At 42.0% G+C, this 15,232-nt stretch overlaps 1 protein-coding gene across 4 annotated transcripts in view; it reads right to left on the reverse strand.

The window, feature by feature from the left end:
- SLC10A7 (solute carrier family 10 member 7) overlaps nt 1-14,770 on the reverse strand; it is a 201,148-nt gene extending 186,378 nt beyond the window's left edge. Inside the window, exons 1-4 of one of the 4 annotated variants that reach the window (XM_084626838.1) lie at nt 14,073-14,687; nt 12,060-12,142; nt 6,046-6,182; nt 2,790-2,865 (exon numbers count right to left, since the gene is read on the reverse strand). In XM_084626838.1, coding sequence (XP_084482964.1) covers nt 2,790-2,865; nt 6,046-6,182; nt 12,060-12,142; nt 14,073-14,172 — 396 coding nt within the window. In that variant the 5' untranslated portion in view covers nt 14,173-14,687. Of the gene's footprint in view, nt 1-2,789; nt 2,866-6,045; nt 6,183-12,059; nt 12,143-14,072 lie in introns of all 4 variants that reach the window. The other 3 variants (XM_084626837.1, XM_084626839.1, XM_084626840.1) reach the window with 3 other exon arrangements.
- Nucleotides 14,771-15,232: the final 462 nt, after the last annotated feature.

Raw genomic sequence — 15,232 nt, forward strand, 5'->3', positions numbered from 1 at the left:
TACCCTTATAAAATCTACTGAAGCCCTAACAAGTCTCTAACTCAGTAAGAAGGATCATGTAAGAAGATGAATCAGTGCTTGATGAGACAACAGTAGACTAGAAGGGATAATAGTCAACAATCACTACTACCATGCAAGCTGAATTTTGCTTCAGGTATTGAATACAACTTCACAGATCAGAGGTGATTTCAGTGACAGAGAAAAATACATTGTTTTTCCTACATTAAAAAATTCTCATAACCATTCAGCTGAGAAGCTCTAGAACCTCCGTGCTTTGGGGCAAAGGACTGAAATTTGGCAGGAAGCATTGCCCTGGCGTCAGTCATTTGCCTTTTGCTGTTCCCATGCAGCAAAAGAGCCAGAATCTGGCCATGTTGTAAACCACAAATAATTGCACATTCTCTGTAGAATTTGTCAGAGAGACTGTCTCTTCTGTGCATTCAATGCTCCCGCTTCTGGTCCCCTGGGAGTCTGGAGGAGAATGCACCCTGACTTGAATGCAGAAGGGACAAGAGCCAGACATGGTAGGGAGGAAGGTGAGGGAATAGATTGGGACAATGAGCTAGTGAGGGAAATCGGTATTAAGATGTGAAATCCGAGATGGGGGTGGAGACTAGGACTGGCTAGGCAAAGAGACAAGAAGCTAAGGGGTAAGGGGGGCAGGCAGAGATGATTGAGACAGGGACTGTCTGAAGGGGACAGGGCAGAAAGGGTCCAGCTCGGGGGAACAGAGGCAGAAATATGACCACTAGACCACACTCCCCTCCAGAACCTAGTGTGGAACCAAGACACCCAAGCTTCACCAATCCTGATATCAGAAAATGTGCGCGCAACCCACTGGCAAAGCATATGTCTCATCCCCCTCTAACCTGGTCCACACAAAGGATGACAACGTACTACCGCTATAAGTTGCTCAGTGAGCTCAAGTGGCAGAGGATTTAAAAGTTCCAACCTTGCTGATAACCCATGGGGGTGTCAATACGATGGTTCATGACTGAATTTCTGTTTCACCAGCTTGCTTTAAAACAAAAACAAAAAACCTAGGAAATTACACTTTAAAAACCCCTACATTAAAAGAACATTATTAAAGTTGCAAAGTATTCAAAAGTTAGAAAATGCCAGAATTAAGTTTGCTAAGAAAAACCAGGTCCTGGACACCTAAAAATTAGTTCTAGAGCTTCTCAGTTGATACTTTTGATCTTCGCCCTGGTCTACACTAGGGGGATGGTCGATGTAAGGTACGCAACTTCAGCTATGAGAACAGCATAGCTGAAGTCGACATACCTAGATCGACTTACCGTGGCATCTTCACAGCGGTGAGTCGACTGCCGCCACTCTGCTGTTGACTCCGCTTGTGCCTCTCACAGCGCTGGAGTTCTGGAGTCGATGGGAGAGCACTCGGGGATCGATTTATCGTGATCGACCCCAATATATCGATCGCTACCCACCAATCCAGTGGGTTGTGTAGACCTACCCTTAATCTCTCTTGTCCTGATTTTTAAAGCTATTCAGGCATTGCTTTACTCAGCAGCACAATGCCCAACTGATTTAAGAGCCTATGTCTCATCTTCAAAAGGGACTTAGGCACTTAGGAGTCTAAACCCATACACTATCTGTGGTATTTAGACTCATAAGTGCCTAAATCCCTTTGAAAAGTGAGACTTAGACTCCTGTAAACATCTGGGCCTCAATTCCCCCATCTGTGAAATGGGGATAATACCCTCCCCCTCCAAATCTCACTGGTGTGCAATGAAAACAAACATGAATATTTTGAAGTACTCAGATACTATAGCAATAAGTACAGCAGAAAAGCCAAAGAGGAAATTAATAATTCTGACTTCAGAGCAGGGTTTGAATAGTGTGCAGTAAATGAGGAGAGAAAAAAGTAATGAACAGCTATCCATTCAGTGAGCATTGTCCATCATGTGCACTAAATAAGGTAGGGATCCTGGGCAAAAAAACAGTACACGAGCATGTAATTAAAGACTGCATCATACTGCATACGCACAAGGGGATTTAATTAAAGTTGTCTGTTGCTTATTCTGGCATTTCCTAACTTTCTGAGCACTTGACTTTACAACCCTTGAAGGGTCTTTTAAATGTAGCTTTTTGTGTGTAATAATTATTTGTATTGCCTCAGGATCCTAAAGAGGACTTAGGGCCTCATAATACTAAGCACTGTACAAACAACCACCATAGAGACTGTCCCTGCCCCAGGGAACTCACTATCTAAGATTCAGACAATATACAACAGGTGAATAAATACACAAACTGGTCGGGGAAGGAGAAATAAACCATAATAGAGATGGATGTGATTATATTACTTTGTAGCAACAGTGGGCTCAGTAGCCACAGGAGTTTGTCAGGATGTTACACCAGTGGTTCTCAAACTTCTGTACTGGTGACGCCTTTCAAATAGCAATCCTCTGAGTGCGCCCCCCCTTAGAAATTAAAAACACTTTTTTATATATTTAACATCATTTTAAATGCTGGATGCAAAGCGGGGTTTGGGGTGAAGGCTGATAGCTCGCAACCCCCCATGTAATAACCTCATGAACCACCGAGGGGTCCCAACCCCCCCACTTTGAGAACCCCAGTTTACATGATAAATTTAAATTTGCCTTTTTTCATATCCATGCTTTAAGTTTGAGAGTCTTCATAAACTGTAATAATATGAAAAGCTCTATTTCACCAGGCTGTACATTTTAGCACATGACTTTGATTACACAAAAGTTCTTTGTATAAATCAACAACAAATAAGATCAATTGTGAATAAAATAAAAACTCACCTCATTTCCACCAACAGCTTTGGTTAAAATCACTGCAGAAGACACAGGAGGCGGCATACAGCCTACTGTCTGCAAACTAAACACAAAAAAGGAAATGCAATATTCACTGCAAGACACTAGCACTAAACAACCATCAAAGCTGAACAAAAATGATTATTTATCACAAGCTCAACTGTCTAGTGGTTAGAGCACAGCACTAGGAAGCAAGACTTTTACGTGTTCTGTTATCATCCATGGCACTGTGATCATCCCTGCTCTGTGATCCTGAATAAATCAGTTAACCTCTTAGTGACTCTGTTTCCCCATCTGTACCACGGAGATTATAACGCTTACAATTCACAAAATTGAGTCTTGATTTATTTATGTGTGTAAAGTGCTTTGAAACACCACATCTATAATGGAAAATATGCAACATAAGACGTATGCATTTATTTTTCTATAGAAGATACCATGTTCTAAAAATATGGACCATTAAGAAGGTGGCAGAGGGAGAAGATGTAGGTTCATTATTTTAGGTTCACATTGTCCTCTTCTACTTTTAGTTAAAACATATTTTAAAAACACCACTAAAATTTTTATTTATTGTATGTTTAGAGAAGTTGTCAAGTGTTTCATCTTCATATGTATTTTCACTCTCTCTTAAAACTCTCAGAAGACTGAAGATAAACATTTTCTTCCTTACTGGTTTTTTCTACATCTATTAGTCAAACATCAATTGCTTTTCCCCCTAATTTTTAGGGACGCAGAAACTAAAATAGCTGTGATGCTCACGTCCTCGTTTGTGCATCAATGATGCTTTAGTAATGTGTATAGTATATTGTGAATGCTACTGCAGAGTGAGCACAAGAGAAAAATAGGAGGTAAGCTTTTTGTTTGTTTTAAGTACATCCCACAAAAATAGTAAAATGTACAAAAATTAATCACTGATTATTTTAATTATATATTTAATATGAGAACATGCCACAGCAGATTACTATAAATTTAGGAGGTTAAGTTTTAGGCCTAAATACTTGACAGTGTGTCTTTTGAAAGTAAGGGATCTTGAGTTCACGTACCAGGACAATGGTAGCTACTATGGCTTAAATAAGTTTTATATTACATATGCAATATTGCAGGCATTACATCAGTAAGATCACAATACCCTAATCTTGCAGGGCATCTTCTATTCACAGTCGCTAAGCTTACACAAGTAGTGCCTCTGGTTTTACAAGATATGCAACAAGAGTTCAGACTCCGCCCATTAGGACTTGAGGCTGGTAAGGGCAACAAAACCAGCTAAGGCTCTTAACTGATAATGGGCCCAACTTAAACTTTCCAGTATTTGTGTTTCTGACCCACTGTTCTGGTTCAAGGCCATCTCTAGACATTAACTACTATGAATTTTAAAGTGTTAGCTCACACTCAGAGATGTAGTATCAATACACCTTTGGTGTTAATATCACTTTATAAGCCAGCACAGAAAGAAACTATATTACAGAATAGATTTGCTGTTAGTGAATGCTTAGAAACATGAGAAAAAATATAAATGAGAAGGAATGGATAAAGGATGATCAATTCAGTCACAGTTACCATTGTTAGAGAAGGAAACGGCAGATGATGGAAAGGAGCGTTATATGGATCCAGTCATGCCAGGTTTGGAGTACCTCCTTTGAGGTGGTGAGTGCCCTCAACGCCTAATAATGCCAGTTGGAGTTAAAAGCATTTGGTGTTTTTGCGGGATCAGCTCTAAATTTTTATTTATTTATTTTTAAGAGGCAATATATATATATATATATATAAACAGTCTGGCAAGTTGATGGTGGCTCTCTAAAAGCATTTATAAGCATCACAAAAAGCATATTTGTTCATTAGATCCCTGTGTAAAAATGGCCGTAAATGCAAATTTGAGAGAAAAACAGCGTTTAGGAAGTTGCATGTATATACCCCTGTGTATTAAGATAAGAATGCATCCCTTAAGGACTAGATCGGCATGAAAAATGTCATCAAAAGGAAGAGGGGAATGGGGATGGTAATGCAGAGAGTGGGAAGAGAGGAATCAAAACTCCTTGCACTTTGCAGTCTAGCAAATGAGACTGTTCTGTGTTAGGACTGAATTTTGACAGGCTATGATGATGAGAAAGCCTGTCACCGGTCTTGCTGGTGCAAAACCTTTGCACTCATATTCACTGTAACTGTTTTTATGCTTCACCAAGTCTAAATTAATTCTGATACACTGGCATGCTTCTACTCCAACTGATCTATTGACACCATTATGAGGAACAGCGCTAACATTTCCTAAATGATGTTTTTGTTGTCTCAAATTCAACGTCACTTGTAATGTGTGCACCACTTTATACTTAGAAAAACAGAACAGTCTGGAGAAATACTGAAACAAACAGCAAAAACAGCTCTATTTTAAGGACATACACACATGTGCAGCTTTACAACTAAGATATTTACACGGAGGATTGTTCTGAAGCAACACCAAACTATTGGAACAATGGGGTTTCTTTCCAGTGGATGGAACAGCACTGCTCTCTATTTACAACTGGGATATTTCTAACACAATAGTTTATTTTTATATTTTATTTACACAGCAAAGCCTGGTGATTCTTGCTATATAAGTTTGATTTTGATGCTTCTCTATTTTAGGATTTTTTGTACTGTTTATTATCATATCATTTATGGTGTCACTTTGTATCTATAAACATTTGTTTGAAGATTAGACAAATTCATTTAAGACAATGCCTTTTATTCTCATGATAAACAGCCACTACTTAATTCATCATTTCAAAGAATAAGAGATTTGTTCCAACATAAAAACTCTAATTTTTTTTCCACCACTTGGCGGAAGAACCAATATTGAACAATCATCTGGATGTGTACAGTGTGATGCTAAATACACACAATACTTGTAACACATATGCCACATATTGTGCTTTTTTAAAAGTATTCATAGATTTAAGCCTCTCTTCAGCAATCACTTTTTTCCATACGTCTTGAAATCAAGCATAGCAGCTTCGACAGACTGCATGTCAAAGAGAAAGCTGATCTGTTGCAAGCTCCCTACAAATGAAATTAGCTGACAAGTCTTTCTAAACATGAGACCATAATTCTGAAAGGATAATCTTATGTGTACTTCTTCAATAGCAAGTGTCAAAGCATGAAACTACACAGTGAAATCTCTTCACTATATAACTGTTAAACACATATTACTGGTACAGCAGCCCTTAATAAGTAGCCATAATATATTTCACTCTAATATGTTTAAACATACCCTTTTAAAAGCCATTCATTTATAGGTGTGACTGATAACACTTGAAGAAAAAGCCATATTGCTGTTGGGAAGAACACAAGTGTAAAGATCTGGACAAAAAGATGTAGTTTCACATGCATCAAAGCACTTGTCAGCTCCTGCAAAACAAGAAGAGAGGAAGCTGCAGTCATAACAGCAAAGGTAAGTTCACATTTGGGCTGTTTGAAATAGGGTCACCTTTACATTAAGACAAAAATGCACGCATTCTAAGTCTTTTAGAAGTCTATTCTCCCCTTCAAAACCATTAACACCAAGGCTCACAAAAGGGTCTTTTGTCAAAATATTTCTCACTGTTGCTAACACCAGCTCAGCTCCCATTATGGTAGGTTAGTGCAGAAAAATCTCTGGCTCTGTCACCCTTCCAAGAACTGTGTCAGCTGACAGCCCGTCAACACTAAGGCTCCCACTGTTAATACTGGTTTGAGCACTGGCCTGCTAAACCCAGGGTTGTGAGTTCCATCCTTGAGGGGGCCATTTAGGGATCTGAAGCAGAAATTGGGGATTGGTCCTGCTTTGAGCAGCGGGTTGGACTAGATGACCTCCTGAGGTCCCTTCCAACCCCGATATTCTATGATTCTATGAATACCACAAGGGAGATGAACTAATGTAATCAATATGGAGACAATTTTAAAAGTTTCTCTAGTCTAAACAGAGCCAACAAGAGTGTAAGTCTCTTGCATGCCAACAGAAAAGGGCCTTTACACTGCAGAAAGACTCACAGGTATGTTTTCGCTAGTGAAAAGTTAAAACTCACACAGCAAATTAATTCAGCGTCAGTTTTTATTTGTTCAGCATCCCAGAAATGCTTAAAAACTGACATACACCAGAACCATCGACGGCAAATTCGTACCAAGTAATATTAAGGTTTGGAAGAACTACACAGAAAGAACGCTGAGGCTATGACAAACTAACAAAAGCAAGAAAATTCAGAGAAATGAGGAGCAAAATTCAGCTGGGTGCAGGAAAAATAAATAAGACTTTGTTGTTACACAGCACCTTTCATCAGAGACCCTCAAAGCACTTCACAAGGGTGATTGAAGATTATTACATATTTCCCTCTTAACTATGTGTCTCTTCGCATTGGTACTCTTGTTGTGCAACAATTCTCTTAGTAGTTTTGTATATACATTTCCTTTCAAACAAAAGAAAAATTCTTGTTGTCAGATCAACTCTTTCTGAATGTAATAAATCTGAATGGAAATGGATCACCCTAACCTATTTAGCTGTCTCCCTCAGAAAAACACTGGAGTCCTTTTCAGTCACTTTACTTAACTGATATCTAATGTAACTCTTATGAGAAAGCTAATTTGTTAGGTTTCTCCAGCTATCTTTAATTAGGTTAGATATGTCAGATTCTACATTTTAAAAAATGTAGAAAGTCTAGTTCATTGCACATACATAGTAGTCACTTTTTAAAACGTAAATTTGTATCAGCTGGCAGTGGATTCTTTTTCAAGCAGCTTAAAGAGTAAGGGCCTGTTGAAATTTTTAATTTTAAAATTTAGCCACCTTTAAGAAAAAGGCAATTTATAAATAAAAAACAAACAAACAAGCTTTAAGACCCACACTAAGGTCAAATACTGCATCTTTATCCACCACTGAAGAAAATAAAAGTTTTAGAAATATAAGGGATTCAGCATCGGAACCTTGTCAGGTATTTTTGCCTTCTCTTAACAAACTAAAAGTGTTTCCCTCAAACTTGATTAAAAAAAAACCCACAACACATTTGATCTAAAAATCTGCCCCTTTTTTCTATTTGCAAGGTGTTCTCAGGAAGTCACGTAGCCCTGAAAACAGGGATTTATAATATACACTGACAATATTATCACAAAAGAAACAATATATTAATTTTTTGTTTAAACACATAAGACCTCTAAGAAGTGAAAATATTTTTAAAGAATGGAAAATCGTCAGTAAGAAAAAGGGCCTCTTTATCCATGTGAGACTGATCACAATGCAATACAATCTGTGAAGAAGCATTAGAATAGCATCTTCTTAACCAGCATTGCATATCAACTACTGCACTACAGATAGTCTCATCACAGTACGACGTCATCTTTTCTTCAACAAGGAGAACAAAGATGAATAGAGGGTTCATCACCAGCAAAGGAAAGAATTTTTTTAAAGACCAGATGAGGTGAAAGAATACAGAAAGTGATTAAAGTATAGCTATTTTAAAAGCAAGGGTTTTTTAAAAAAAAAAAAACACAAAACTATTACATATGCTAAAATCCCAAATAATTAGAATAGGAGAATTATCTGGCCATTTGTACATTCCGTCTTATTTCTTGCCAGGTCCGAAAAGTTCTGTCCCACCACAAATCATTCACTAGGCCAGTCCAAGACCCCTTGTACAGTGTATGGGTGGCAATGTCACACTCACCCCATAATCAGTCTGGGTGAGTGTGACATTGCCACCCATTGCTGGATTTTAGAACTGTACAGTATTATACAGTTTTCAATAGTATCATCTTATATCTTTTGGGAAATGCCCTATAAAGAACCCAAGATAGGTTTCATGAAAATTGCTGTAGAAGTGCATGTAGTGGTGCCACACTTATAGGATAGGCCTTTGTAGACTTGAACAGATGGGAGTGGAGGAAGACATTTGCATTACAAGAAATATATTCCCCAAAATTATTGGTTTTTCAATGTCTTTGCTGGTCACCTTTAAGAGGAGACCCTTATAAAGGATACATTTTGAATCATATTGTCACAGTCCATATCATGGATACAAAGGAAAGGAGTGAATAAGGAGCCTTTACCCTGTTGTGCATCTCACAAAAAGGCCTGTCAGAATTTCAGTCGGTGCACTTGAGAAAATGCAGAGACTACTCTCTCAGGACACCTCAAAGGGGCAGGGGAAGCTGCCAAACCATAGCCCCACCCCTCCCTGCACAAGCCAACAGAGAAAGCTACACTATCTCCCCAACATATCAGGACATTCAGGGCATTTCTGTGCCACCCAAGCTCCCACAGGGGAGCACAGTTCCACTCCTCCCTCTAATCAGGACAGTGAGCACAATATGGCCTTTTGTGTGTCAGTACCTACACACAGTAAAACCTTTTTCAATGACTCGTCAGATTCCCCACTGTACAACTGTAGCCACTAACCAGATATTCAGGAATATGATTTCAAACTCTAGGTCTGTGGGGACTTAGTTAATAGAGCTCTTTCAAAGACCAAACCAGCCAATAAACTGAAAGCTGAATGGGCGTGATGGTATGGGCAAATATTCTGCTCATGTATCATGACTACAGAGTTATTACTACAAATATAAACTTCTCTCTACTTATGGTAATTCATGTTTTTGAAAATACAACCAAGATGCTTTTTGTATGTGCATAAACAGAGCTATACCAGTAAGCTGCCCACTGCTTTGTAAAGAACTTCTGAATCCACATCTACAATAGCATTGTTGAGCATGAGTTCTGTTTTCCTGATAACACTGAACCATGAAGGATAATATTAAAAAAAAAAAAAAGCAAGCATATCTTAGTTTATGAATGAAAATAAAAATCTGGAAGTGTGAACATTTTGTCTATTAATGACATAAAATTTGTACAGTTTCTTATGATTTTACAGAATATACTGAATGCATGCTCCATTAAAATTAACAAATGTAAAAACAAAGTGATCCCAATACACGTACACACACACTCAAGAATTGATAAAAACCAAAAGAGAAAATAACTTGCACTGCAACTCAAAATACTGTAACATTAAAATATGGGAAGACAGGTCGATGCAAGGCAACTTACATCAGCCTAATTGAGTAAGACCTAAGAGTCTACATTAAAATTTCGCTCCCGCCGACATAACTGCCCCACTGTGGCAGCTTAATAACGCCACCTCTGCGAGCAGCATTGAGTTATGGTTGACGTAGCTAGGTCAACGTAGCATCACTGTAGACACTGCATTGTTTACATCACCTGTCACTGGCTTTCAGAAGCTGTCCCACAATGCTCCACACTAACAGTACAATCTGTACAAGGTCTCCTGATGAGGACGCTCACTGATGACACAAACGAGTATAGTGTGGACCCGCAAAAGTGATTTAATTACCATGGCGGCTGTATGCCATCATAACTTAGGTCAACATAATTTTGTAGTGTACATATGGCCTTATTCATGTTTATAAATTGCTTTGAGTTCCTTGGATGAAAAGATGCCATGTAAGTCCAAAGCTGGGCTTGAAAAGTTTATTAGGCACTTAACTTGCCAAGCACTAAACCTACTAGACAAAGGTAGATACAAAAAATGATTTGCGTGGGGAGGGGTGCCTCACCAGCCAGATACAAAAGCCAAGCCCTTCTGCCACCCTCACTTGCTGGCATGTCTACCACAGTACTGTCCCTGGACAAGGTGTGGGGCTACATCTCTCATCAGCTTCTAGTTAGCAGCTGTTTTATTAATTTGAAGCATCAAGACTTGAAATTACTGAAAGGAAAAAGGACCTTTCCATTTCTTCCCTGCACTTCAGGAATTCCTGCCTGCTGAGAGAAGAGAACTCAACTACACCACCACTTCCCAGCCACTGTTTTTGGGTCCTCTTCCCCATGAATAACTCCAGAGCTAGCTTCTGTTAGTATTAATTGGTTTTCCAGGTGAAAGGATGAAACTGACATGATTCTTGACAGTTTCACTGATAACCACAGGCTTCTGAAATAGCAGCAATGAAACCAACCAGAGAGATTAATTTCACTGCTGCCATAACCCGGCAAAACCATGAGAATCAACAGTGGCGCTGGAACAATCTGACTATAGACTCAGGATGGCATTAATTCAGACTTGGCTCCCATTTGGAGGGTTATCTTCACAACCATAAGCTTAGAAACTTAAAACAAAATATGAAAGCTTAAATTCTGCAGAATTCAATAATATAGTTTGGCTCAATAGCCAAGAGAAACTTCCCACTTAACAAAGGTGAGCAGGTAAGTAGGTTTGTCAAACCCTGGTACAAAGTATTAGCCAAATTACTGATTTCATCATTGCTTTGCAGCTAGCTAAATTGCTTACTTAAGCAGGTGAATTAGGAGCTATTTAAGTTATCCTCTTAAGTAACAGATCAAATCAGCCAACAAAGTGAAAAGGAACAGAGAGGCTGCACAGGCAGAGAAATGCAATGGTTCTCTTTCAAGTAAGGTCACCTGAGATGCGCTGGCAGACAAATTTGACAGAAAACTGCTGCATCCCTTCACCCAGTCACCAAAGTTTTGCAGGCAACTAGGCAACATTTCTTAAGCTACTTGAGACTTTTTTCCCCCCACCAATTTTTCTTTTTTTAAAGTAAAATGGGAATAAGAATTGAAACAGGCTCAGGCACCCCTGAAGCACTACTGAGTGTGGCAGCAGAGTCAAAGCACAAATGCAGCAATATTCCTTTGAAGTTCAGCATTCCACCAAGCACAACTGAATATATGAGAATCTTCTAGTAAACTGTTCCCAAGCCATGGAGCTGCAGAGAAACTCTTCTGGGACCATTATTCCAGGCAATAAACTGCTGTAGCAACTGCTACCCCTTAGGCGTCCACCTCTGCAGCAGTTTGAAGCCACTGGATCATCATAAGCATGGATCCTGTAGCTACTTGCTCAGTCAGCCTCATTTGGGGATGATACTAAGCCTTCGCTGTAGTTCATAGAGGCATGGAGGCTCCATTTACATCCTCTCAATCTCACTAGAGATTGACTGTGGGATTTCTGCAACAATAAAGTGTCTTGTGCAGACCCTCCACAGGTGAGTGAATTTCACTCAGTATGTCCTGCTCCTCTCTCCTTCTGGCGCTGTGTAATTTTTTTAAAAACACACAAACTAGTTATGTACACATGTAACTTTCACATGGTTCCATTAGTTATCTACCAACAAAAAAGAGTCAGTAATTTGATGTGCCTAACTACATTCAGGCCTGTTCAAGATCAGCCCAAACTTCTAAAATAAAATAAGAAAGAACCAAAGAGAACTTATTTACAGTACCTCAGTTTTTAATGAGAGTCCACTGTTAAAGAATATAGCTGAAACAGCAATATATGTTATGGTAATTTCTGGCTTCAGTGGTCCTAAAAAAAACAAAACCACAGAAACAAAGTGAACCACTTAAGGAAATAACACTATAAAAAGTTATAATATACCAAAGTAATTAAATATTTCAGAATGTAGAGAAATATTTGGAGTACTTTGATCATTAACTTTAAAGTCTGTTTAAAAGACTAAGTTTTGCTATTTAAGTGAATGTCATTCTTATTTTAAAACAAAAACAAACAAGACTAATTAACGGAGAGAGATAGCAATGAAAGGCATGATGCAATGAAAAGTATGCCTATGTATACAATACCTGTTGGTTACCCTGGGGCAGATTCTGCCTTGCCTTAATGCGGAAATATTAAGTGGTAAGTGGCAAATAAGGAGCCTTCTCCCACCTCTGGGCTGCACACATATGGGCCAGTCAGAATTGCAACATGTAGCAGCCAGCAGGTTGACAGGTTGGCTGGCTGCACAGTGGAATGCAAGCTATACCCCTACACAGGGCTCCCTGGGGCCGTGTAGTACACCTCCAGCTGTATATGATTTCTAAACACACTAAGGTCCCAATCCAGCAGTTAGATCTGCATGGGCAGACCCCGGCACCTCCAAGGAACCCCACTGAATCAAAAGCCTATGTTTGTACACTCTTTCAAAGGAATTAACATTTTTCACTCTTATAAAAATGACAAATACCCTTTTGGGGTAGGAACCATGCCTCATGTGGGAATGCTGAAAACAAAAACCCAGCCTCCATTTTTAAACATTACTAATGGAGTTCTGACCACGCTACTATCTTATTTTAAAATTATCTCTTTCCTTTTTATTTCATACTTTTAGTAGTACTAATCTGACATGACTAAAATTGCAGTAGCAAGCAGGCAGGCCTTTACGCTCTACTCCAAAAGAGGAGATCCTGTCTCCTCTCGCATATGAAAGATACATTATTGACGGTCATGGAGAAACTGAATCCTCTACACAAGTCAATGATCTCAAAGTTCATAGAGAGCTTGATTCTACACTGAATCCACCCAACTTCTGCATTGCTGGAGACAAGCTATTTACAGAGAAATCCTGGATTTACATAGGCCTGACTCCAGGAGATACAAAAACAGTCTATGTATTACATACAAAACACCTTACACTATACACAACTTTAAAAAAAGTCAGGAAAAAAATTGGGACTAGCAAGACTGAATTCCCCACATTTGAAACACATCCCTTATATAATACGATTTGCCATTGCTTAAAACTTGAGTGTGATTAAATGTTATTTGTCCAGTATTAGTGTCACTCATTTGGAAGGAGGTTCCTTAATTTTGGACTCATTTTAGGTCATTTTAAAGTGTCTCCTCTCTCTTGTGATCAGGGATTCTTTTGGTGTACATTTCAATGAGACACTTACAAACCTCACTCAAAAAAACCACCCTTCTCTTCAAGTTGGACAGCTGCAGAAAAATCCACCCTTCCCGACTGAGCAAGGTTGGGCTGGTAGCTCGCACTGTACCGCCATTCAGTCCCGGCACACGGAAGTCGCGCCCGGGTCTCAGTGCAACGTGTCAGCGCGGGCCCTGGAGCCGCAAGGGAGCCCTGTGCAGGGGGCTCCGCGGCCCATAACCTGCGCACGGGGGTGGGGGGGGGGGCAGGGGATTTTGCCCAGTTGCTGGAAGCAACGGCCACGCTTGGCGGAGTAACGCTCCACTCCTGGGGCGGCAGGATGCTGTGCCCTGAAAGTAACCCCGGCGTTGGTCTGGTTCCCCCCCAAAACTTGTGATCTACGGCAGGGGACGCTGCCCCCACCCGCTCGGGTTCAGCCCCTCGCTTGCCTGCCTGCGAACGAGCCGAGAGGGGGCTCGGCGAGGGGCGCCGCGTAGGGCACGGCCGGCACCTGTTCAATGCCCCCCACCTCTCTCTCGCTGGCTTGGCGAGCCCCTGGCGGCAGCCGGCGCGGCCCGGGATCGGACTTACCCCCTTTCACCCCAACGGCGGGCTCCAGCTTCGCCACGGCGATCACCAGCACGATCCCCAGAATGAACCATTCTTTCCGCGTCCGCTCCAGCAGCCCCATGCTGCGCCGCGCCGGCCGCCCCACGCGCGCCTTTGGCCCCTGCCCGGCGGCGCTGCTACAAAGGGCGGGCTCGGAGCCGGGCTGCCGCGGCGGCGGGCAGGAGCCGGGAGTAGTATCCAGCGACAGGGAAAGTCTCACTGAGCGCCGCCATCATTACCACGCGCCTGCTAATAGACTCGCACCGGCTCCCGCCGCAGCCCCGAACTCCCCCCGCCCAGGCAAGGGAACGCCGGCCGGCCGGGCGCCGCGCGAGATCAGAGGGGGGTCGGGCTGCAGCGCCCGCTGCCTCCGCGGCGCGGAGTTACGCGGCTACCCCCGGCGCGGGCAGTTCCGCTAGCTCAGGCGGGCGCCGGCGGCTGCAGCCCGGCCAGCGCGCGAGGACCGCGGGGCAGCGCCAGGGAGCTGCTCCTGCCGCCCGGGGAGCCCCCTCCAGGTTCCGTGGGCGGCGGGGCTGGCGCCCGTGGGGGAGGCTTATGCGATTAGGGGGCTGCGCGCTTTTTTGATACATTACAATGGGTCCGTGACGCCCGGCGTTTGACGCGCGAGCCGGGGGGAGGGGTGACTCGGCTGTTCAGTTCTTGGGGTTGGAGGCTTTCCCCGGGGCCGGGCTGGGGGAGCGCGCGCTCCTCCTCCTCCTCCTCCTCCTCAATCGCAGCTGGGCCCGCAGTAAAGGGGCGCCTGGGGCAGGGACGGCCACGGCGCGAGGGAGAGTCGGAGCAACACGTGCGCCTTCCTCCCCAGCTACCTTTGCAAACCAATGGGCGCGTTTGCAGTGGGAGGCTGGTTGCTGGAATGACTCGCTTCTTTGTTCGTGGCAGGGGGTGTGGAAAACTCCCGTATGCAGCAGGGGAGACTAGGCTGTAATCAGCAACCGGTGCGTGTGCTGCACAATCTGGCAGGAAACAACTGTTGGCAAAGAAGGAAGTTTCAGATTCTGGAAATTGTCTGATAAAATGTAAGAGTGAATTACCGTTAAAAGTAGGCCTCCATCCACTGGCCTTTCAGGATTCTTTTAACTACCAAGCAAGGAGAGCATGGACCCACCCCTTAGTTTGTAGCC

Source organism: Lepidochelys olivacea (genome assembly GCF_965140295.1).
Source record: "Lepidochelys olivacea isolate rLepOli2 genome assembly, chromosome: 4".
Taxonomy (NCBI): Eukaryota; Metazoa; Chordata; order Testudines; family Cheloniidae; genus Lepidochelys; species Lepidochelys olivacea.